Source organism: Schistocerca nitens, chromosome 2, assembly GCF_023898315.1.
Source record: "Schistocerca nitens isolate TAMUIC-IGC-003100 chromosome 2, iqSchNite1.1, whole genome shotgun sequence".
NCBI classification, from domain to species: domain Eukaryota; kingdom Metazoa; phylum Arthropoda; class Insecta; order Orthoptera; family Acrididae; genus Schistocerca; species Schistocerca nitens.
The window spans coordinates 186,139,840-186,165,605 of record NC_064615.1 but is presented as its reverse complement, the minus strand read 5'-3'; the positions used below and the strand labels follow the sequence as shown (position 1 = coordinate 186,165,605).

The window sequence follows — 25,766 nt, the reverse complement described above, 5'->3', positions numbered from 1 at the left end:
TAATTTATGCTATGTGCTGCTGTCCAGGAGATAGCACGTAAATGGTAAGTAACAAGTAACACCTGACCTGAAGCATACAGGAAAAGCATAACAATGAGTGTCTATAGTGTAGTGCTCCCATGGGGAAGTTAATGTAGCATTAGTTTATCATGTGAAGGATCCCAGCTTTGAGCCCTGGTCATGCCACTACATGTGAAACTGTTATATGGGACATCATGTTCTGACATTTACAATCACTGTTCAGATTTTACAGCAATGTTCTACTGGCAGTCTGCTTTTACTTCGTTTATTTGAAAGAAGCAAACCTATAGTGTAAATTTGTAGTTTCATAGAATAACCACAAACAATATGAACAAAATAATAAAGAAACAGTTGTATCACACAAGTGGAATTAATTAATTAATTATTATTATTATTTCTTTACTTTCTCAGACGTTAAGTCTGGTTAAAAATGGAAAGTGACGCGGACCTTGATCAAGCGTCACTTCCTTTTAACTGTACGGTATATGTTATATTGCATTTAGGAACTTTCGGGTAATTGAACATGTATCAATAATTACGGATTTCTGTAATTGTATATATAAGTTTGGATGTAGCTGTATTGCATTGATGTACTGGTGGATATTGTGTGGTATGACTCCAGTAGTTGATAGTATAATTGGTATAATGTCAACTTTATCCTGATGCCACATGTCCTTGACTTCCTCAGCCAGTTGGATGTATTTTTCAATTTTTTCTCCGGTTTTCTTTTGTATATTTGTTGTATTGGGTATGGATATTTCGATTAGTTGTGTTAATTTCTTCTTTTTATTGGTGAGTATGATGTCAGGTTTATTATGTGGTGTTGTTTTATCTGTTATAATGGTTCTGTTCCAGTATAATTTGTATTCATCATTCTCCAGTACATTTTGTGGTGCATACTTGTATGTGGGAACGTGTTGTTTTATAAGTTTATGTTGTAAGGCAAGCTGTTGATGTATTATTTTTGCTACATTGTCATGTCTTCTGGGGTATTCTGTATTTGCTAGTATTGTACATCCACTTGTGATGTGATCTACCCTTTCTATTTGTTGTTTGCAAAGTCTGCATTTATCTGTTGTGGTATTGGGATCTTTAATAATATGCTTGCTGTAATATCTGGTGTTTATTGTTTGATCCTGTATTGCAATCATGAATCCTTCCGTCTCACTGTATATATTGCCTTTTCTTAGCCATGTGTTGGATGCGTCTTGATCGATGTGTGGTTGTGTTAGATGATACGGGTGCTTGCCATGTAGTGTTTTCTTTTTCCAATTTACTTTCTTCGTATTTGTTGATGTTATGTGATCTAAAGGGTTGTAGAAGTGGTTATGAAATTGCAGTGGTGTAGCCGATGTATTTATATGAGTGATTGCTTTGTGTATTTTGCTAGTTTCTGCTCGTTCTAGAAAGAATTTTCTTCAATTGTCTACCTGTCCATAATGTAGGTTTTTTATGTCTATGAATCCCCTTCCTCCTTCCTTTCTGCTTAATGTGAATCTTTCTGTTGCTGAATGTATGTGATGTATTCTATATTTGTGGCATTGTGAACGTGTAAGTGTATTGAGTGCTTCTAGGTCTGTGTTACTCCATTTCACTACTCCAAATGAGTAGGTCAATATTGGTATAGCGTAAGTATTTATAGCTTTTGTCTTGTTTCTTGCTGTCAATTCTGTTTTCAGTATTTTTGTTAGTCTTTGTCTATATTTTTCTTTTAGTTCTTCTTTAATATTTGTATTATCTATTCCTATTTTTTGTCTGTATCCTAGATATTTATAGGCATCTGTTTTTTCCATCGCTTCTATGGAGTCACTGTGGTTATTCAATATGTAATCTTCTTGTTTAGTGTGTTTTCCCTTGACTATGCTGTTTTTCTTACATTTGTCTGTTCCAAAAGCCATATTTATATCATTGCTGAATACTTCTGTTATCTTTAGTAATTGGTTGAGTTGTTGATTGGTTGCTGCCAGTAGTTTTAGATCATCCATGTATAGCAAATGTGTGATTTTGTGTGGGTATGTTCCAGTAATATTATATCCATAATTTGTATTATTTAGCATGTTGGATAGTGGGTTCAGAGCAAGACAGAACCAGAAAGGACTTAATGAGTCTCCCTGGTATATTCCACGCTTAATCTGTATTGGCTGTGATGTGATGTTATTAGAGTTTGTTTGGATATTAAGTGTGGTTTTCCAGTTTTTCATTATTATGGTTAGGAACTGTATCAATTTAGGATCTACTATTTGTAGTAACCATGAGTGGGGTACACTATCAAAAGCTTTTTGGTAATCAATGTATGCGTAGTGTAGTGACCTTTGTTTAGTTTTAGCTTGATATGTCACCTCTGTATCTATTATCAGTTGCTCTTTACATCCTCGTGCTCCTTTGCAGCAGCCTTTTTGTTCTTCATTTATAATTTTGTTCTGTGTTGTATGTGTCATTAATTTCTGTGTAATGACTGAGGTTAATATTTTGTAGATTGTTGGTAGGCATGTTATGGGGCGATATTTAGCTGGGTTTGCTGTGTCTGCTTGATCTTTAGGTTTCAGATAGGTTATTCCATGTGTAAGTGTATCAGGGAATGTGTATGGGTCTGCAATGTAACTGTTAAATAATTTAGTTAGATGTGAATGTGTTGAGGTGAACTTCTTTAGCCAGAAATTTGCTATTTTATCATTTCCAGGGGCTTTCCAATTGTGCGTAGAATTAATTGCTCGGGTGACTTCATGTTGTAAAATTATCACTTCACGCATTTGTGGTATCATCTTGTTCGAGTCTGTTTCTGCTTGTATCCACCGTGCATGCCTGTTATGTTGTACCGGGTTTGACCATATGTTGCTCCAGAAGTGTTCCATGTCTGTTATGTTTGGTGGATTGTCTATTTTAATGTGTGTGTTATCTATTGTCTGGTAAAATTTCTTTTGGTTTGTGTTGAATGTTTGGTTTTGTTTCCTTCTATTTTCACTTTTTTTGTATCTTCTAAGTCGTTTGGCCAATGCTTGTAATTTCTGCTTCTTTTCATCTAATTGCTCTATTGCTTCTTGTTGTGAGATTTTACCTAACCTTTTTCGTTTTTTGTCTGATATTTCATTTCTTATAAATTGTGTTAGCTGTCCGATGTCTTTTCTCAGTTTTTCTATTCTGATCTGTAGCCTGTGTTGCCATGCTGGTTTTGTGGGTTTCTTCTGTGTGTTGGTTGGTTCTGATCTCTGCCTAGTGTGTATATTTAGTGTAGTGAGTGCTCCTACATAAACCAGTAGTTGTAACTCTTCCATTGTTGTATTTTCATTTATTTTGTTGTGTATGATTGTGTTGATAGTTGTTATTGTTGTTTCGACTTGTGGGTTATTTGGTGGTCTATGCAAGAATGGTCTAATGTCTGTATTTGTGTCTTTGTATTCTATATATGTCAGCTGAAATTTTTCTTCTATATCTAACATGTGTGTCACTTCGTGTTCTATTTGTGCTTGTTCTGGTGGCTGTCTTAAGATGTCGTTTTCCTCTGATTGTTTAATTGATGTGTGTTGTTCTTTGTTTGTTTGCTCTGGGATGTTTGAGTCCATTACTGTATTTTCTTCTTCTTCTGATTGCACATTATTTTGTTCTAGTATTTGTTGTACTTGTTGTTTGATGTTTTCTAATTCTGACTGGGGTATCCTGTTATTTTTGATTATTACACGGATCTGATCAGCTAGTCGTTGTTCTGTTAAAAATTTTAATTCTGGGTATCTGGTAATAAATGTTGTGTATACTTGTGATCTGTATCCAGTTGTGTTGGTTCCTAGGTTTGTTGCTTGGTAATAACAGAACATGAGGTGTCGATTAACTTCATCTGACCATCTCATCCTCTGTCTTTGTTTTCCTTCTAGGGTGGTTGCAGGAAGCATATCCTGCAAAACACCTCTATTTGGATTTGAATCATTTTCCAGTTGGCTAGCAGTGTCGTTACCATTGTGGGCGGGCATAGGGTTCAAGCGTCGTCCCCGACCATGACGGCGCTTGTCCGAGGCTTCTTTAGTTCTGTCCTGAACCAAGTAATCACACTAAAAGGGGGGTTAGCCCTATTAGTGGTTTGTTCTTTTCGTCGCCTTTTACGACTGGCAGAACATACCGGAGGCCTATTCTTTTCCCGGGCCTCCACGGGGTTTATTATTATTATTATTATCATCATCTTTACTTTCTCAGACGTTAAGTCTGGTTAAGAATGGAGTGACGCGGACCTTTATCAAGCGTCACTTCCTTTTTGCTGTACGGTACATGTTATATTGCATTTAGGAACTTTCGGGTAATTGAACATGTATCAATAATTACGGATTTCTGTAATTGTATATATATGTTTGGATGTAGCTGTATTGCATTGATGTATTGGTGGATATTATTATTATTATTATTATTATTCTTTCTTTCTTTTCTCAGACGTTATGTCTGGTTAAAAATGGAAAGTGACGCGGACCTTGATCAAGCGTGACTTCCTTTTAACTGTACAGTATATGTTATATTGCATTTAGGAACTTTTGGGTAATTGAACATGTATCAATAATTATGGATTTCTGTAGTTGTATAGATAAGTTTGGATGTAGCTGTATTGCATTGATGTACTGGTGGATATTGTGTGGTATGACTCCTGTAGTTGATAGTATAATTGGTATAATGTCAACTTTATCCTGATGCCACAGGTCCTTGACTTCCTCAGCCAGTTGGAAGTATTTTTCAATTTTTTCTCCTGTTTTCTTTTGTATATTTGTTGTATTGGGTATGGATATTTCGATTAGTTGTGTTAATTTCTTCTTTTTCTTGGTGAGTATGATGTCAGGTTTGTTATGTGGTGGTGTTTTATCTGTTATAATGGTTCTGTTCCAGTATAATTTGTATTCATCACTCTCCAGTACATTTTGTGGTGCATACTTGTATGTAGGAACGTGTTGTTTTATAAGTTTATGTTGTAAGGCAAGCTGTTGATGTATTATTTTTGCTACATTGTCATGTCTTCTGGGGTATTCTGTATTTGCTAGTGATGTGATCTACTGTTTCTATTTGTTGTTTGCAAAGTCTGCATTTATCTGTTGTGGTATTGGGATCTTTAATAATATGCTTGCTGTAATATCTGGTGTTTATTGTTTGATCCTGTATTGCAATCATGAATCCTTCCGTCTCACTGTATATATTGCCTTTTCTTAGCCATGTGTTGGATGCGTCTTGATCGATGTGTGGCTGTGTTAGATGATACGGGTGCTTGCCATGTAGTGTTTTCTTTTTCCAAGTTACTTTCTTCGTATCTGTTGATGTTATGTGATCGAAAGGGTTGTAGAAGTGGTTATGAAATTGCAGTGGTGTAGCCGATGTATTTATATGAGTGACTGCTTTGTGTATTTTGCTAGTTTCTGCTCGTTCTAGAAAGAATTTTCTTAAATTGTCTACCTGTCCATAATGTAGGTTTTTTATGTTGATACATCTCCTTCCTTTCTGCTTAATGTGAATCTTTCTGTTGCTGAATGTATGTGATGTATTCTGTATTTGTGGCATTGTGATCGTGTAAGTGTATTGAGTGCTTCTAGGTTTGTGTTACTCCATTTCACTACTCCAAATGAGTAGGTCAATATTGGTATAGCATAAGTATTTATAGCTTTTGTCTTGTTTCTTGCTGTCAATTCTGTTTTCAGTATTTTTGTTAGTCTTTGTCTATATTTTTCTTTAAGTTCTTCTTTAATATTTGTATTATCTACTCCTATTTTTGTCTGTATCCTAGATATTTATAGGCATCTGTTTTTTCCATCGCTTCTATGCAGTCGCTGTGGTTATCCAATATGTAATCTTCTTGTTTAGTGTGTTTTCCCTTGACTATGCTATTTTTCTTACATTTGTCTGTTCCAAAAGCCATATTTATATCATTGCTGAATACTTCAGTTATCTTTAGTAATTGGTTGAGTTGTTGATTGGTTGCTGCCAGTAGTTTTAGATCATCCATGTATAGCAAATGTGTGATTTTGTGTGGGTATGTTCCAGTAATATTGTATCCATAATTTGTATTTTTAGCATGTTGGATAGTGGGTTCAGAGCAAGGCAGAACCAGAAAGGACTTAAAGAGTCTCCTTGGTATATTCCATGCTTAATCTGTATTGGCTGTGATGTGATATTATTTGAATTTGTTTGGATATTAAGTGTGGTTTTCCAATTTTTCACAACTATTTTTAGGTACTGTATCAATTTAGGATCTACTTTGTATATTTCCAATATTTGTAGTAACCATGAGTGGGGTACACTATCAAAAGCTTTTTGGTAATCAATGTGTGCCTGGTGTAGCGACCTTTGTTTAGTTTTAGCTTGATATGTCACCTCTGCATCTATTATCAGTTGCTCTTTACATCCTCGTGCTCCTTTGCAGCAGCCTTTTTGTTCTTCATTTATAATTTTGTTCTGTGTTGTATGTGTCATTAATTTCTGTGTAATGACTGAAGTTAATATTTTGTATATTGTCGGTAGGCATGTTATGAGGCAATATTTAGCTGGGTTTGCTGTGTCTGCTTGATCTTTCGGTTTCAGGTAAGTTATTCCTTGTGTAAGTGTATCAGGGAATGTGTATGGGTCTGCAATGTAACTGTTAAATAATTTAGTTAGATGTGAATGTGTTGAGGTGAACTTCTTTAGCCAGAAATTTGCTATTTTATCTTTTCCAGGGGCTTTCCAATTGTGAGTAGAATTAATTGCTTGGGTGACTTCATGTTGAAAAATTATCACTTCAGGCATTTGTGGTATCATCTTGTATGTGTCTGTTTCTGCTTGTATCCACCATGCATTCCTGTTATGTTGTACCAGAAGTGTTCCATGTCTGTTATGTTTGGTGGATTATCTATTTTAATGTGTGTGTGTGTTATCTATTGTCTGGTAAAATTTCTTTTGGTTTGTGTTGAATGTTTGGTTTTGTTTCCTTCTACTTTCACTTTTTTTGTATCTTCTAAGTTGTTTGGCCAATGCTTGTTTATTATTATTATTATTATTATTAATATTAATAGTTTCACATGTACTACAGTACAAATACCGGCATGACAAGGGCTCAAACCCAGGATCCTCTGTACAACAAACTGATGTTCTACCATCTTCCCCACGAGAGCGCTACACGAAAGAAAATTGGGGACTCATTAAAAAAATTAAAACCCGTGGTCAGTTGTGTAGGTCGTCAACATATTATATCCCATATCATCTCTCTTCTGAGGAAGAATGAAACTGTCAGTGATCTATGAGTGTGATGCAATATATTTAATCACCGATTTCTGACAATAGTCAGCTAGTATGCAGGTCTCCAAGCTGGTGTTACATGACAGTTATGTAACATGCATTTACAGAAAACAAGCAATAACGAGATTGTGTCAGGCATGAAATTGCTTAAGAGTGCAGTATGATGAAATATCAAGTTGGCTAACAATCTTAAGGATAATATATTAGTGCTGCACTCTGCCACCTGCGCAATTCGCCCTTTGGGCAGTTGCTCTCCTAATAAATTAAAATACCTGTCAGCAAAATCAATTTACAACAATGGTGAAAGAAAGAAGGAAAACAATTTCTGGTTAATATTGTAACTAATGGTAATTTGAAGGTTTGAAAAAATAACACAGAAAAGAGTAGTAACATGAAATTAGATTTTACATAGGAAATGAAGTGGTAAGAGAAACATCATTCTTCTCCGTGTAAAGCGCTTTGATGACTAAATTGTAATTTAAGATGTTACGAAAGCATTCAATTATGTGGTCCATGTTACGTGTTGTATAATTTGGAAAATTATGAGACTAGGAGAGACTCACCAATGGTACATTTCACACACAGGACAGTGTGTTTCCTGCAGTGACAGAAAACAAGGAGCGAATTTCAAACTGACTGTGTGCTGTAAAGTTAAGAGTACCACACAGTTCAGTTCCTGTACTGTTTTCTTAATACATATCAATTCTCTCTCATGAGATGTAAGAAATAACGGGAAAGTTTTCTAGTTGTAAAGGACAGGTATGATTATGAAAAGCAGATATGGTAATGGGTAATATCAGCTCATGAATTATAAAGAATGATGAACACTTAACTGCTGCAAAACTTAGTACCTGAAAAAGGAGGAGACGGGGGTGGGGAGGGGGGGGGGGGGGGGGAGCGACTTGGCACTCACATTCTGGTGACAGAAAATTGGTATGTATCCAGAGAACAGTAGAGGAACAGAACTTTGTGGCATCCTTACTTTACAGCATTTTTATCAGTTCAAAATTGGCTCAGATTTTTTTGAATAATCCCATTCACAAAGCTTATTCTTAGTCTAATATGGAGTGATTAGATGGTCTGCAGTGTCATTTTGTCAACTTCATACAAGCTGCTGCGAAACTGTCCCAAAATTTTCAACTCTGCTTTCCCTTTAGACATATCCCTCAACATTTTGGGGGTCAGCAATGTCGATTTACTCAAAACACTCTACAACAATCATTCATTCAGATTTTTGGTTTTGTTTAGTTTGCTTATAGATTTCTGCAGTAAATTATTTCATCTACTTATAATTTAGGTGTTCCTGAGTACCTCAGAGGAAAGGGTGTTCATTTATAGTTGATACGGAAGTGTTTTGTACTGTTCCAGAATATTCACTGTTACACAGCTGTCATATCCTGCCTGAGCAATGTCATGTAAATAAAATCACTTTATTCTGAATGTATATTATTTTATACATGCGAAAGAACTTGCCCCCCTTCTAACAGCCGTGTACCGCAAGTCTCTAGAGGAATGGAAGGTTCCAAATGACTGGAAAAGAGCACAGGTAGTTCCAGTTTTCAAGAAGGGTCGTTGAGCAGATGCGCAAAACTATAGGCCTATATCTCTGACATCGATCTGTTGTAGAATTTTAGAACATGTTTTTTGCTAGCGTATCGTGTCATTTCTGGAAACCCAGAATCTACTCTGTAGGAATCAACATGGATCCCGGAAACAGCGATCATGTGAGACCTAACTCGCTTTATTTGTTCATGAAACCCAGAAAATATTAGATACACGCTCCCAGGTAGATGCCATTTTCCATGACTTCCAGAAGGCGTTCGATACAGTTCCACACTGTCGCCTGATAAAGTAAGAGCCTACGGAATATCAGACCAGCTCTGTGGCTGGATTGAAGAGTTTTTAGCAAACAGAACACAGCATGTTGTTCTCAATGGAGAGACGTCTACAGACGTTAAAGTAACCTCTGGCGTGCCACAGGGGAGTGTTATGGGACCATTGCTTTTCACAATATATATAAATGACCTAGTAGATAGTGTCGGAAGTTCCGTGCAGCTTTTCGCGGATGATGCTGTAGTATACAGAGAAGTTGCAGCATTAGAAAATTGCAGCGAAATGCAGGAAGATCGGTAGCGGATAGGCACTTGGTGCAAGGAGTGGCAACTGATCCTTAACACAGACAAATGTAATGTATTGCAAATACATAGAAAGAAGGATCCTTTATTGTATGATTATATGATAGCGGAACAAACACTGGTAGCAGCATGATTATATGATAGCGGAACAAACACTGGTAGCAATTACTTCTGTAAAACATCTGGGAGTATGCGTACGGAACGATCTGAAGTGGAATGATCATATAAAATTAATTGTTGGTAAGGCGGGTGCCAGGTTGAGATTCATTGGGAGAGTCCTTAGAAAATGTAGCCCATCAACAAAGGAGGTGACTTACAAAACACTTGTTTGACCTTTACTTGAGTATTGCTCATCAGTGTGGGATCCGTACCAGGTCGGGTTGACAGAGGAGACAGAGAAGATCCTAAGAAGAGCGGCGTGTTTCGTCACAGGGGTATTTGGTAAGCGTGATAGCGTTACGGAGATGTTTAGCAAACTCAAGTGGCAGACTCTGCAAGAGAGGCGCTCTGCATGGTGGTGTAGCTTGCCATCCAGGTTTCGAGAGGGTGTGTTTCTGGATGAGGTATCTAATATATTGCTTCCCCCTACTTATACCCCCCGAGGAGATCACGAATGTAAAATTAGGGAGATTTGAGCGCACACGGAGGCTTTCCGGCAGTCGTTCTTCCCACGAACCATACGCAACTGGAACAGGAAAGGGAGGTAATGACAGTGATACGTAAAATGCCGTCCGCCACACACCGTTGGCTGGCTTGCGAAGTATAAATGTAGATGTAGATATCTACCAAAGTATTAAAAAAAAAATTTGTGTTTTCTTTCAGTTTCACGAGGGGCAGTTCTTGACAATGTGGCCTGGCGCTTATCTACGGGCCTGACAGGTGACAGTCCAGGTCACTACAGCGAAACAGCTAATGACCAATGCCAGGGAGAAGTTGTAGGCGGCACTAACACGAGCTTCGTTGCGTATTATTATAATAAATTTATAAGTGTTTTGAAATGAAATATGGTTACTATGTGCCACACAATTGAAGAAGTATGATCTCGCTGTTTATACAATTTTAATCTTGGCCTTGGTCTAATATTGTGCATTGGTGTAATTGTTTTGACGTGAAATAAATTGATATCAGTGATGAAACATGTAAACGTATATCTAGAGTTGAAGTATTTACTTTATCCAATAATTCCTGGTGAAGTAAACTAAGACAGTCTTCATCACACAAGAATACAAATATTGAAATATATTAGGATTTAGCAAGAAGTGGTGACTTAACTATAAGGCAAATTAACGATGGTTTGCGATGCTATAGAGTATATGTAGAAAAGAAGTCTGGGTGTTAAGCCTTATCTATTGTACCACGCCAGAAGAACATTACTGTTTTTGATAATAGTTGTCATGTCACAATTTGGCTTAGTTCAGTGACCAGACTAAGTAATACTGCCATTGTTAATGAGATAGTAACACCGTAACTTGTCAAAACATAACACGACAATGCAGTTCTCTGCTGTTTTCTATGTCTCCAACGTATGGGTGTAATTTAATACTGGATGGTGACCTTTATGTTTAGGTAAGTGAGCTGAAGCACTGTAAGTGTTTTATCCCCATCCCTTGAATATACTTTCCACTAAACCATTTCATCTGTTTGGGCTTTCGCAGATTTTTGTGTATTTGGTCTTCACAAAATGCTGCTTTCTCAATTTATGTGGATCTACTCCATACTAAAAGAACTGTTGAAAAGTGACTAAAAGAAAATAAGGGAAACTGTAGAAGAGGAGAGACTGGAAGACAAACTATTGAAGATTATGCTTTGCAGCCAGGAGACCACCTGATGCAGTTTGTTAAAACTCTGGTACTGGCAGGGGCAACTGGCTACTATGAAAGGCTACACAGGGTGGCAACAGAGATTACTGAACACCCAAGTAAATTTAATCAGAAAGAGGAGGGTGTGAAACTGAGCAGTACCTGGATTCCAGTACTGAAGCAGATGTGTACCACTCATCCACCAGGTGTGATATCAATAGCAAACACCAGCAACTGATAACAGCCAACTGCACTCGAACTCAAAACAGGTGTCACCACAGATCTGCGCAGAAGCACACGGAAATAGGAATTTTACTTCACTCAGTAGCGAGTTAGGGTACGCACTGGACCTTCAAAAAACTACAACTGCCTTGTAGATGTCATCCAGATGGAGACAAAACATTGGATATAAATATGAAATTAATTTGACCACAGATTAATTACCCAGAAAATTTTAACAAGTGTGACATTTATGGCAGTCAACATTTACAGTTTACATAATGTGATATGTTTGGAGTTTATCTTGTATATAATCACTGCTGTCCTGGGCATAGCGTGTAATTCTTCCAATAGCCGAACTCAGATAGTTCATTACTGACCATCTACACAAGCTAAATCATCAAGAATCAGCACTGCAATCACAGACCTTTATGTACACGGATATATGTAAACCAATGAGAAATTAATCAGCAAGCAAAACTGGAATAGCAACTGTTGCACATTATTTATTTGTTGAGTGTAGGATGATGCTTTCAAAGTTTTTGAACTTTAAGTGTGTCAAAATTCTTCTTTGTGGATATAAATCCTTACCTCTTCTCCAATCTTCCTGGGTTTTGGCATCAAAATTTAATATTGTGGATTATTACAATCACTGTTAGCAATATTAGAAAGAGGATTAACACTCAGAATAAGATTTACTGTATCATACGAAGAGTTTACATTTGCATTCCCTCTTCTCTCCGACAAAAATATGTTCTCAGACTGCAGTTGACAGCCTATCTATAAATTTAACAGCTGATCATAGATGATATTGTCTGCCTTTTCCTCATTCCTCAACATCTGTTACAGTGGAGAAAGGAACACAGGTGTACCATCATGACTAATGCCTCAAATGTCATTTGCCACAATGAGTACGCTGTAAAATAAATTAATATGCGTATGAAGTATCTGTACATAAACCCTTTATGGTATTCACCCTCTATTTAATTTTCAATTCTGCCACATGTCAGAGAAAAATATACTATGGCCCTCATATTTACTATACATTTAGCATGCACTTCAGCACGGTAATAGCATCTGGATAATAATGCAGGATAATACAAGCTTTTCCCCCTCTTAAGTATAATTGTGAAGCTCAAGTTTAAAGTATCTAAAATTAGACAAGAGAAAGAAAGATCATACAACACAGTCTCAGTTCAAATCACACTTGCACTCCAACTAACCTATTTAGACACACCTACACATTACTATCCATGAAATATAAAATTTAGAACACAGTTTTTGGTTTCAAATGTGCCATTAAAACACTGTCAGATTAATACGGAAGACGACTAAAATAATTACGCAGGAAATTGTGACTACCAAACGCCATACAATTTACCTAAAACCCAAAACTGTGTTTATGTCTATGTATAAAACAAATCAGTTAAAATCTGAAATGTGGACATCACAATCATTACACATTTGTGAATAAAATGGTAGTGTCTTATATACAAGTATGTTAACTCCTTAAAATAAAATCCTAAGTTATCTCGTTTTTATTATTTTAATAGAAATTAAAATTCCACGTATACTCAGGCAGCTTAACAACAAACCTTTAAAAAATTAAAGAAATATAAATAAATTAAAAAATAAAACATTGCTTATGTCCGTCTCGGTGCTGATAGTTCACTGTTTGGTCACAAGAGAGCATCCGTTTCCATGTTTGTAGCCTGATGTCATGTTTCGGTTGAGGTGTTTGCCACTATGTTTCATCTTTACTGTGCAAAGCTATGGATACTTAACAACAAAATGTGCACTTTCAGCCTCTGTCCTATATTATTGTTTAGGCAGTGCACAAAACAAAACAAACAAAAAAATTACTGGCTATAGAGATCATGGGTCTGCCATTGAATTTAGGATCTTAGAAAGTGAAGAAGAATGTGGTATTACTTCATTAGAGACAGAGTGACAACAGTTCGTCATCCGACTGACAGCTGCTCACCAGTGGTAAGAGAGATATATGTCCACTGTCCTCAACTCAACTCCTCCAATATTTCTGTTCACAGGAAATCATTGTGAAATATGTGGTTGAACTTCATATCTACACAGAAACTAAAAATGATTAAGTTTCAGGATATTTTAGCCTACGTCCAGTGCACAAGTATACTCAGGATTTTATTAATCGTGATCTTGAAAAATTTGTAATATATTATTTTGAGTTTTAAAAGCTATACTATTATTTCTCTATATAATGTCATTCACTATAAAATGTCTTTCATTAATAAAAAACCTATTTTTTTTTTTGGAATGCAATATGAAAAAAAAAATCATCTTAGCAGTTAAAAACATTTCACCTTGCCTGAATGTTTACGAGAAAGCACACTACAACTCTTGTTTGCTTTATCAGCCATATATTAATATATATCTGCCCCATTTACTTATAACTGTCCCTTAATACCTATCAGTTCTGGTACACAGCAGAATGTCACTTCCTTCACCAACCATGAATGTGTAGACGGCATTCCCACATGGTATGAACATTTGCAGGATGCATGCAAGAGAAAGGGTCTTGGAGAGAAGAATATTACAGAACAAATGCGTTTAATTTGCGTTAGTGCACTCGAATTTGTACGCAACATTATGAAATTCATTTTATGAGTATCTGGAGGACATAATCAAGGGATATCATGAAACAGCCAGTCTAATTACAGTGCTCATTAAAAGTGCCACATAATATTAATTTAAAAACACACCCTGGAGTAGTTTCTTTCATACAACATTAGATGTAAAATAAATCTGGTCCTTGTAGCAGTCATGGGGCACTTGACGTGTACCCTGGATTAGGACTGGAAATGGTCCAACCTAGTATCACCACAGTTTTTGAACAGAAATCAAATGAGAGCCATTGATTTATGGATATGGTTCTGTGGCAAAGGAAGCAACAGTATGGAATGCGTGATTATACACTCCTGGAAATTGAAATAAGAACACCGTGAATTCATTGTCCCAGGAAGGGGAAACTTTATTGACACATTCCTGGGGTCAGATACATCACATGATCACACTGACAGAACCACAGGCACATAGACACAGGCAACAGAGCATGCACAATGTCGGCACTAGTACAGTGTATATCCACCTTTCGCAGCAATGCGGGCTGCTATTCTCCCATGGAGACGATCGTAGAGATGCTGGATGTCGTCCTGTGGAACGGCTTGCCATGCGATTTCCACCTGGCGCCTCAGTTGGACCAGCATTCGTGCTGGACGTGCAGACCGCGTGAGACGATGCTTCATCCAGTCCCAAACATGCTCAATGGGGGACAGATCCGGAGATCTTGCTGGCCAGGGTAGTTGACTTACATCTTCTAGAGCACGTTGGGTGGCACGGGATACATGCGGACGTGCATTGTCCTGTTGGAACAGCAAGTTCCCTTGCCGGTCTAGGAATGGTAGAACAATGGGTTCGATGACGGTTTGGATGTACCGTGCACTATTCAGTGTCCCCTCGACGATCACCAGTGGTGTACGGCCAGTGAAGGAGATCGCTCGCCACACCATGATGCCGGGTGTTGGCCCTGTGTGCCTCGGTCGTATGCAGTCCTGATTGTGGCGCTCACCTGCACGGCGCCAAACACGCATACGACCATCATTGGCACCAAGGCAGAAGCGACTCTCATCGCTGAAGACGACACGTCTCCATACGTCCCTCCATTCACGCCTGTCGCGACACCACTGGAGGCGGGCTGCACGATGTTGGGGCGTGAGCGGAAGACGGCCTAACGGTGTGCGGGACCGTAGCCCAGCTTCATGGAGACGGTTGCGAATGGTCCTCGCCGATACCCCAGGAGCAACAGTGTCCCTAATTTGCTGGGAAGTGGCGGTGCGGTCCCCTACGGCACTGCGTAGGATCCTATGGTCTTGGCGTGCATCCGTGCGTCGCTGCGGTCCGGTCCCAGGTCGACGGGCACGTGCACCTTCCGCCGACCACTGGCGACAACATCGATGTACTGTGGAGACCTCACGCCCCACGTGTTGAGCAATTCGGCGGTACGTCCACCCGGCCTCCCACATGCCTACTATACGCCCTCGCTCAAAGTCCGTCAACTGCACATACGGTTCACGTCCACGCTGTCGCGGCATGCTACCAGTGTTAAAGACTGCGATGGAGCTCCGTATGCCACGGCAAACTGGCTGACACTGACGGCGGCGGTGCACAAATGCTGCGCAGCTAGCGCCATTCGACGGCCAACACCGCGGTTCCTGGTGTGTCCGCTGTGCCGTGCGTGTGATCATTGCTTGTACAGCCCTCTCGCAGTGTCCGGAGCAAGTATGGTGGGTCTGACACACCGGTGTCAATGTGTTCTTTTTTCCATTTCCAGGAGTGTAGAACTGACAATCACATCTCTCTGAAGCATCACAGGGAGCTGTGCAGGTGACAAGTGGCCACTGCTCAGTCTTGGCACAAGCTAGGTACGAGGATTGCCACGCATATACTCATGGTTGGTTTAATTCTCTCATGATCAATAGTGTAACTAATCTTCAAAAATGTAAGTCTTGCTGAACAGTGCACCGGGGTTCTGAAATTTGTCCAAGGCCGTACAAAACTTTTATGAATTTCGAGCAACTGTGAACTGTCTCCCACACATGACCTATTAATAACATCATGTGGCTCAATGGCCTGGACCAAGTCTTTCAATTGGTCATTACTTCAGCAACTTGCATGTCCCTTAACTGCCCCAGTTATCCAAACAGAGAAAGGGTTTGATGAGGAATCCAAACCACATTTCATTTCTGGCAAATCCTTACATCGTTGAGGTCCGATCGACATTTGATCCTGAAACCTCTTGATTTACAAGTATGCACTTTTACAGCTAAACCATCAGACCTGACCCATGACCTGAAACTAAGACATTTCAGATGTTCATCTTGAGTGGTTTTCCTTAGATATGATACTCAAGACAGTTTAAAATTATACACAAGGCTCAGAAACTACAAACCTATAAATTTAACAACAGTTGTGACGAAGCAAGCTGGGATCTCTTTACTTCCTTTCTGGTTTTGCCATCTGCCTCCTTAAATTCATTTTTTAATTTTTGACTAAGTACTACTAACATACATGAGTATAATCTGCATTTTCATAAAAGAGAAAGGCTGTCCCTCAGTCCCAAAAAATACAGCACCAGATCTAATTTGGGGCTTAGTTTCGTGTATGCGATAATTATTTTGACTGCTTTTGTGGTCTTATAAAAAAATATAAATTGTGTACTAATTATAAACATTTGGAAGAAAAACTACTGGGATTCTTAAAGTATTTTTTGGCTTTATTTGAAAATGTATTAGCAAAGCCTGCCCTTATTTAATACCAAAATAATTACCAGATTTGTAAAAAGCTTGTTTGCATAACTATATCTGTTAATTTCATTATTTAAACAAATAATTTGGCCTAACCTTTGTGATGGAAGGAACTGTTAAAGAGGAGGAAATTTTCGATGTATTCAGTTAATTGGATGAGTTATGTTTCAATTGCAATTTCTGTAACTTAAACATTGAACAATGTATAGTTTCAGTGCCTATTATTGTGAAGATGTATAAATGGCTGAATTTTGGTCCCGAGACAGTCTGCCCACAGCCGATTTTCAGATGGGAAGTCTGTATCATTAGAATAACAATAATGCTTTAACATTGGAATTAGTGTAACACAAATAGGTTGTGTGTTAAAACAATGACAGTGTCTGTTCAATTGATTTGAGAAATAAAATCACACATAGTGTATTATTATTCTGAAAGAACTGTGAGGTTAGGTATTTACTGCCCATAGATGTTCAACAGAAAACTATTGTAGCAGAATGCTGATGTTTGCCTGCAAACTATCAATGAGGCTTATCAAAAGTTAACCAATAGTGAACTGACCGTATAACTGTGTAATACTGGGGGATTGTGAGCAGTGAAAGTAAAGAACTGTGAAACAAAGCTGTACAACTGTCAGCTAAATCATTTACAGTAGTCAGTATTGAATTTCCACTCCATTTTTTAGCCAGCATAACAATGCCATACATTGACACCAAGGACTATCAACGAAGAAATAAAGCAAGTGAACGTCACACAGTGTCCTCCCATTTGCAGGACTCTTTCAGAACTATTTGTGCACTTACAATACTTTGGTTTGAGGTAGGGTTTTGGAGTTACCCCCACCCATGAGTTGGCAAATTATCCTGACACTCATATTAATACATTAAAGTGTGCTTGGAACATTTCTTTTTTAAGATGCCGCAAAATTCTGTTTTGGGTTTGGTTATGAACACGTAAAATATCACTAACCTGAGACAGAAGTTGTAACCTCACTGTAAAAACCATTCACCTGACTTGCAATGCACCCTTTCAAGACTGGTATGTGCATCCATGGTGATTTTTTAATGTTATAGTCATTAGGCTGTGCTCCAAAGTATATTTCTGTACCCAATGTTCCTTGTTCCAATGGACCATGTGGTAATGCTCATAATGCAAAAATTATCAAAATCACCTGACATGTCCAAGTTACTAGATGTTTCAGGCGCGCGCGTGCGCGTGTTTTCACACATATGGTACATCTCAACGAATGCCTCATTCAGTGTCCTGAAAATGATGCACAATACCAATATATGAGTCACAAAAAGCAAAGCGGTATTCCATGACGAGGCGAATTTGATAGATGTATTGCTGTGGCATACATCCCAATCTCTAAGGAATTTACTTCAGAGCTGTAGCTGGAAGAGTATCATGACAGACGCAGACCATCAGACTGTGTCACAGCTTGTGTGTAAAAGTTATTTCCATACAAGGTAAGGAATGGTTCTTTATCAATTTTTGAAGGTATATTCCCAACGGAATTTAATTAAATGGATATTTTCAGTGGCAATGCACATTACAGACTGATAATCCTGCAACAAAATATGGTATTTTCAGTAAGTGAAGAGAAACTAAGAATGAAGCCACCGGTAGATGGATGGATAATATTTAAGTCCCGCAGTCACAAAGTCACTAATTATATTTTGTCTAGTACCAATTCTTTTCTTTTTTTTAAATTTTATTTGAATTTTAAATCTACTATCAAACAGAAATGTTAATTAATCAATAATGATTCATAATCTTTTAATAAAACTAACATTCTCATTTTTAATAATTAATCATATGAAAATTTGAGTATTCACAAAAAATTGAAATTTGGTACAAAAACGCAAACCTCAAGACTGAATAAAGCTAATCACCACAGAGAGGATGTGGTTGGCAGCAGACAGGTACATTTAATAACACACTGTTAGATTTTAGCAATCAGAAACTAATTAAAGACTTTGTCCAATAGCTAAAATTGAGCAGGCTACTATTATATGTGCCTCCCAGCTATTTGACACCACATCTATGTCGTGAGTAGCATTCTATTCTAATACTGACATTGATCTTTCACTGTGGATTTTCGTAATACACAAGTTGTGTGAGAAAACTAACGAGATTTATTTTCTTCAAATAAAAATATCGTCCCATTCAAAGTAGTTCCTTTCAGCCAATGTACACAGCAGAAACGTCATTCCAGTCTGGGTAGCAACACTGAAAGGTTTGAACCGGTAGGGTCTTTAACATGTCAGTCCTTTTAAGACATTTTTCAATTTTGGGAAAAGAAAACAGTCACAAGGACTCAGCTCAAATGAATAGGGGGGCTGCAGAACTACAGGAATGCCTTCTGAGGGAGAGAACACCGTAACGGAGGGGCTCTGTGACACAGGGCATTGTCAAGATGCAGCATCCGCATGTCTCCAATGTACGGTGTCACTTTATTCACCCTTTTCCTGAGCCTTTCAATTACATCTTTGTATACCACTTGGTTGACAGTTTGACCAGACGAAAATCTCACAAGAGCATGCACACATTTTATATTTTCAACGGTTTGTGATGTTGATTGTCTCCCTGAGCAATGTTCATCTTCAGCATATACTCAGCCTTCAAAAAATGATTTGTGCGAGTGAAAAACTCGTGCTCTTGAAAAGAAATGTTCCCCATAGACCAGTTCCAACTTTCAAAGGACACACTCATGGATTTCCCAAGTTTAACACAAAACTGTTTGCGTAACGTTCCTCTAAATTTTGCTGTTCCATTTTCATAACACACAACACAAACACAGTTTCACTGATGGCATTCTCGAAAATCACTTGATGGCTGTACAGAACAAACTCTGACTGAGCATCTGTTAGGGATGAATCCACCGGTCTACACAAGAAGAACAGCACAGTGTTGCCAGATCGCTCACAGTGTTGTCACTCACTATTTTTCTCACACACCTTGTAGATACATTAAAAAAATATGAAATAGGCTAGATTGCTAGTCACTCTATAAACTGGATGCTGGCAATAGACCTGCACATTTAAAAGTAAGACTCAGCTTTCATGGAGTCCTCCACACACACACACACACACACACACACACACACACACACACTCTCTCTCTCTCTCTCTCTCTCTCTCTGCATAACCAGTTGCCTCTGTGCAACTCTAAGCCCCGACTTTTGTGTGTGTGTGTGTGTGTGTGTGTGTGTGTGTGTGTGTGTGTGTGTGTGTGTGGAAGGGGGGGGGGGATTTTTACATGTGGAGGAGGACTGTCCAATTGATTAATCCACTTTGAAATATGCGTGTCTGCTGTTCAATGCCTTGTCTACGGTGGTGGGCAACAATCTATCCCATTGCATATAGTTGTTATTGCACAAATTTCCCATTATATAAGCTGGCTAAGCTTGCTGAGCTATTTGGCATTTAGTATCACCCAGGATTAATACAAATTTCTGGAACAGAATCTGGTAATTAAGATATCACACATGAATTGTTAATATAAGCAGCAGTTAATTTAAGTGCATACATCAGTATACATAATTTTGTGAGTTTTCTAATTAGTACTAACAAGTAAATCCCCGATTCTTTAAAGAATCTCTCTCTCATGTATAGCTCAGCTCCAAATGTCCAATAACTTTACAAATGAGTCAGAGTCTTAAATATTCAACGTTATGCATATAACTGAGAAACTCTTTGAAAAGGTTTGAAATTATGCCATTAAACTTGTTGGAAGTCGCTAACTGCTCTCATTGTAAAACACTGGATGAAGAAAGTCAGGTAATTTACTCTCCATGTTAAGCAACAGCAAATTTTTCATGCATCTCAATGTTTATCGCATCATATCTCCTGGATTGTGAATCACGCAATGATATAATATTGCAGGTATATTTGGATACTGTCTGCAAACTGTGTTGTGAATTTAGTCAGTAGTAAAGAAGTATTAATTAAAATGTCATATCTGATGCTCAAGTTTTACTGCATGAACAGCGAAAATGTAATAAGCAATAAACTTTTTCCTTTCATCGTTTCCTGGGGGTGTCAGAAAGACAGTTTCATTAAAATTTGAAATTATGAGTAAAGTTTGTTGCAAACTACTAAGCGATCCGATTCTTAAGTACTGGGTGAAAAAAGTCCAGGTATTTGCACGCTGTCAGTTACACTGTCTTAAAACTGTTTCTAACTGCAATACTTGTCTTATTGTGTTAAACTTCTAACAATACATAATACCTCTTAATGAGCAGATAATGACAGTATTATGAATCTTTAAATTTGGTCAATAATTATGTGAAATCTTAAGAATAAAATTTTTGTTGCCCTTGGAAGCTGTCATATACTCATCCTTCAGCTGGTTCTGGGATTCCGGGACAGTCACTTAGTAATATAATGTGTTTTATTTTCGTGCTGTTTTTTATGTGGAATTATCAAGTATTTTAGTGAACGAAAATTATGTCTATCGTCTAAGCATCTTTAATAGTTGTCTCGCTCTCAATTTGAGTGTCTCTTGGTTGCCAGATCACTGAAAATGTGGAACGTCATGTACGAGAAAATGGATTTTTTTTTTTTTAATTGTACAATTACAAAATTATACTGAATATGGGTTTGCACACATCACTTCAAAGACTGCTCAAGATCTTGTCATTTGTCTTTCTTAAACATGTTAAAGACTTAAAAATTTGGTTCAGAAATTATAGAAATAACAGATGATAAATTCTACCCAGAAAACACAAAGGTGAGGACAAAGATTCCAGAATATACAAAGTTTGTTTCTGCACAAAATTTTATAGGAAACACTGAACAGGAAAGTATAGGACGAAATATTCAAGCAGGTTTCAGTAAATGTACAAATACAAAGCAGAGTCAAGTTGCCAGGCAGCATGCTCCAAGTTTTATTATTAAAGGAAAACAAAAACTTCTGTCTGATCTTAGACAAAGTGTAACCATTACAATGACAAGAGGGAGACAGTCCCATGTGTTACGTATGAATGTAACACCTAGAACCACAACTGCAACTTTCATTTGTTTCAGTACACATAATTGTGCTTCCTCTTGACATTTACCTAGTACATGCAGAATAATAATCATTACACATGGGGAATTCTTTCATCTTTCAGATCAATACAGAAACAACAAATTAATAAATTACTACAAACCTGGATCTTCGAGAACGTGATCGTCTCTCTTCCTCTTCTCTCATTCTACGGTGTTCATCCCTTTCTCTGCCTCTTTCACGATTCCTTTTCCGTTCTTCTTCTTCCCTCAATCGATTCCGTTCTCTTCTTTCCTCTTCACGTTTCTTTTCTTTTTCCTCACGAGCTTTCTGACGTGCTGTCTGAAGCAACACACAATATTCAAATTACACAAAGAAAGTAGTGAAAATCCTTAGCTACTAGGTACCTGCCGTTGGCAGTATGAGTAACAAAATTAAAGCAGTTGGCAGTATGAGTAACAAAATTAAAACTAACTATCAAAGATGCTCATGAGACGCAACATAGTTGTTACCAGCATTATTTTATAATTCTAAATAAAAATGCAGTACAAACACAAAGATTCATGATGCTCATGAGCCACGGTTTGGTCCCTCTTTGAAAGCAAGCCCCACGCGCCTGGTGTACGTCACTTCTTGCGGCTTGGAGCTCATGGTGCCAGGGTGTGTGGTGGAGCCATGATGGGCAGTGAGAAGCAGCAGCGGATTGGATGGCTAGTTGGTGTTCTGAAGTCGGACCGGGGGGGGGGGGGGGGGGTGGGGGGGGGGGGGTGAGCCGCGCAGAGTCCGTGGGCAGTATGTGCCCTCTGGCTGAATCTGACGTGCCATGGAGTGATTGGTAGCCTTTTAAATTTTTGCCTATTTAATAGTTGTGGACACGGGTGTTATCTATAGATGGAACATTTGTGTGGTCTTGGCAATTTGAATTTGCTGTTGGTTCCTTGGTGGAAATCATCTTATACAAGGAGCTTTCTGATCCGATAAACTGCTCGATTTGAGTAATGTTGCTCAACTTAATACCTTGTACATTGAAGGTCTCTGAGGGGAAAGATTAGTCTGAAGTGACAGAAGAAGAAACAGGAGTTTAAAGAGATAGGGGATCCAGTATTAGAATCAGAATTGAAAAGAGCTCTGGAGGACTTAAGATCAAATAAGGCAGAAGGGATAGATAACATTCCATCAGAATTTCTAAAATCATTAGGGCAAGTGGCAACAAAACAACTATTCACACTGATGTGTAGAAAGTATTAGTCCAGCGACATACCATCTGAGGTTTGGAAAAATATCATCCATACAACTCCGAAGACTGCAAGAGCTGACAAGTGCATGAATTATCGCACAATCAGCTTAATAACTCATGCATCCAAGTTGCTGACAAGAATAATATACAGAAGAACGGAAAAGAAAATTGAGGATGTGCTAGATGACAATCAGTTGGGCTTTAAAAAAGATAAAGGCAAGCACAGGTACAACAACAAAAATTACAAATAACCATATGTTTGCGTTTTCTGGCCAGTTACCATTTGGCTTTTCATAGGCACAAACCATTCTTTGGAAACATTGTTACAGGTGACAAGAAATGGTGCCTTTATGCAAACTTAAAGAAGAGGAAAGAACAGCTTTGCCTATCAAAAAAAGCAACACCCCATGTGAAGGGTGATGAATACCCTAAAAAAATTGTGCTTTTAGTGGAACCAAACTGGCATTCTTGATCACAGAAATTGCTATCAAGAAATGAAATGAAAAAACTGCTGATGTACTGAATAGGTACTCACTGTTACTTTTGAAAATAGAACACACAGTAACCTGTGTTGTTAGCACTGTAAAAATGGCACGAACTTATGTACTGATCCAATGCAAGGACACACCTCAAAGTCATGAATTTTTTATGAGTGTAGTTCACATATTTCCGCATGTGATGGTAAAGTATGACAACAGGAATGTTTAGAGTGAGTGCACACAAAAATCCATGATGTATATTCACTTGAAACCAAGTTATTGGTTATGATATATGCTATTACTGTCTAGGAACTCACCATAAGTTCATCCAATGCAGATTTAAGCTTGGCGTAACCAACATGTTGCTTCCCCATCAGATGATCATCAATTCGTTGTTGTGCATCTCCAACAATTAAAAATGCACCACAGACATCACAGACTTCCATCTGTTTCTCTTGTGAAGCCGCCAGTTCAGCTGTCTGCAAGCATTATAAACATATACTCTGTGTTACATATCTATTAGATTCCCATGAGCAGCTGATTTAGAGATGGTTTCTACAACAGAGAAAGGATGGTCATGTGACAACATATGGAAATAGTTCTGTGTGGCAGTTCTCGTGTAAGTGGTGTGGTGAGTAAAGGATGGATAAGAGGTGTGCAATTGTAATGGGTTAATTGACAAAAGGAGAAAATGTAAAAATGCGGTATATGAAGTAAATGAAAGCAAATATAAATGTCTAAAAATGAGATTAGCACAAAACGGAAAATGGCTAAGCACGAATAGCTAGAGGAGAAATGCAAGGCTGTAGAAACATGCTGAACGGATATCAAGGGCTCAGATGGCATACTAGTACTAAGCAAAGAAGGGAAAGCTAAAAGGTGAAAAGAATATATGGAAGATGAATGCAATGAAAACAAATCTGAGGAAATGGCTCTGAGCACTATGGGACTTAACATCTGAGGTCATCAGTCCCCTAGAACTTAGAACTAATTAAACCTAACTAACCTAAGGACATCACAAACATCCATGCCCGAGGCAGGATTCGAACCTGCGACCGTAGCAGTCGCGCGGTTCCGGACTACAGCGCCTAGAACCGCTTGACGAATCTGAGGACAATAGCATAGAAAGAGAAGAGTAAGAAAGTAAAGATGATATGGGATATACGATACTGTGAGAAGAATTTGATGGTGCACTGAAAGACATAGATGGAAACGAGGTCCCTGGAGTAGACATTTCCTCAGAATTATTAAGATCTCTGGGACAGCCAGCCATGATAAAACTTTTTCACGTGGTATACAATATGTAAGAGGCAAGGGAAACACCCTCAAATAGGAAAAATTCCAATTCTGAAGTAGACCTGTTCACACTAACAAACCACCATGCTTGCAAACTACTGACTTAAGTTATTTAGACGGGCGAGGAAAAGCAAGGAGATGATCTAAGAGAAGACTAGTTTGGGGTCCAGAAAAATACGCAAAACACAAGGCAATACAGATCTTACACATTTTCTCAGAAGACAGGCTGAATAAAGGCAAACTTATGTTTATAGCATTTGAAGATTCAGAGAAAGCTTCTGATAATGGTGACTTGACTACATTCTGAAACTCTGAAGGTAGCGGGAATAAAATACAGAGAGCAAAATGTTATTTTCAATTTGTACAGAAACCAGACTGCAGTTACAAGAGTCAAACGACATGAAAGGGGAACAGTTGTTAAGAACTGAAACACAGATGTTCTATGCCAAGTACTTTGAAACGTATTTATTCACCGAGATAAGAAAGTAACTCTTCCACAGCAGTTAGAGATCAGCAGCATGAAAGAAAACCCAAGCATCATGCATATACACATCTACAGCACCTGGCGAGTGGCATAGCAGGATGTGTATACAATCCATAGCAGCAAAAAGTTAATTTACTTGGTATAGAACTCTCAATTTCCATAAAATAGGCAACAGTTCAATTCAACGTGCTGACACTTAAAAAAACAGTTGATACCAAAAGTCACTTATGCTGTCACCAGCTTTTCTGTGGCATGCTGCTATTGGTAATGGTTCGTGTGATCGATCACAAGAAGCCAACATGACAAATCATGTTCAGAAGCAGATAGTCAATGATATTTTCCTTTGTAACTTCCTTTGCTTCATAAATATATTTAGCTATTATTTTGTTCACTTGTAGCAATTTAAGCTTTGCTAATAAGACGGAATGTAACCAAAACCTTGGAACATGATTACTTTTCGAAGGTAATAGACAAATATGCCTCAACGAAATACGATGAATCCCAAGACAACTGTTGTTAACCAATGAGAGTGCTCATTCAG

The 25,766-nt window shown here is 38.0% G+C and overlaps 1 protein-coding gene across 2 annotated transcripts in view; it reads right to left on the bottom strand.

Moving 5' to 3' along the window:
* The window catches only part of LOC126235866 (luc7-like protein 3), a 150,831-nt gene that overhangs the window by 87,510 nt on the left and 37,555 nt on the right, over positions 1–25,766 (bottom strand). Inside the window, exons 4-6 of one of the 2 annotated variants that reach the window (XM_049944769.1) lie at positions 23,763–23,924; positions 21,893–22,071; positions 21,650–21,799 (exon numbers count right to left, since the gene is read on the bottom strand). In XM_049944769.1, the coding sequence (XP_049800726.1) occupies positions 21,796–21,799; positions 21,893–22,071; positions 23,763–23,924 (345 nt within the window). In that variant the 3' untranslated portion in view covers positions 21,650–21,795. Of the gene's footprint in view, positions 1–21,649; positions 21,800–21,892; positions 22,072–23,762; positions 23,925–25,766 lie in introns of those variants that run through there. The other variant, XM_049944768.1, reaches the window with a different exon arrangement.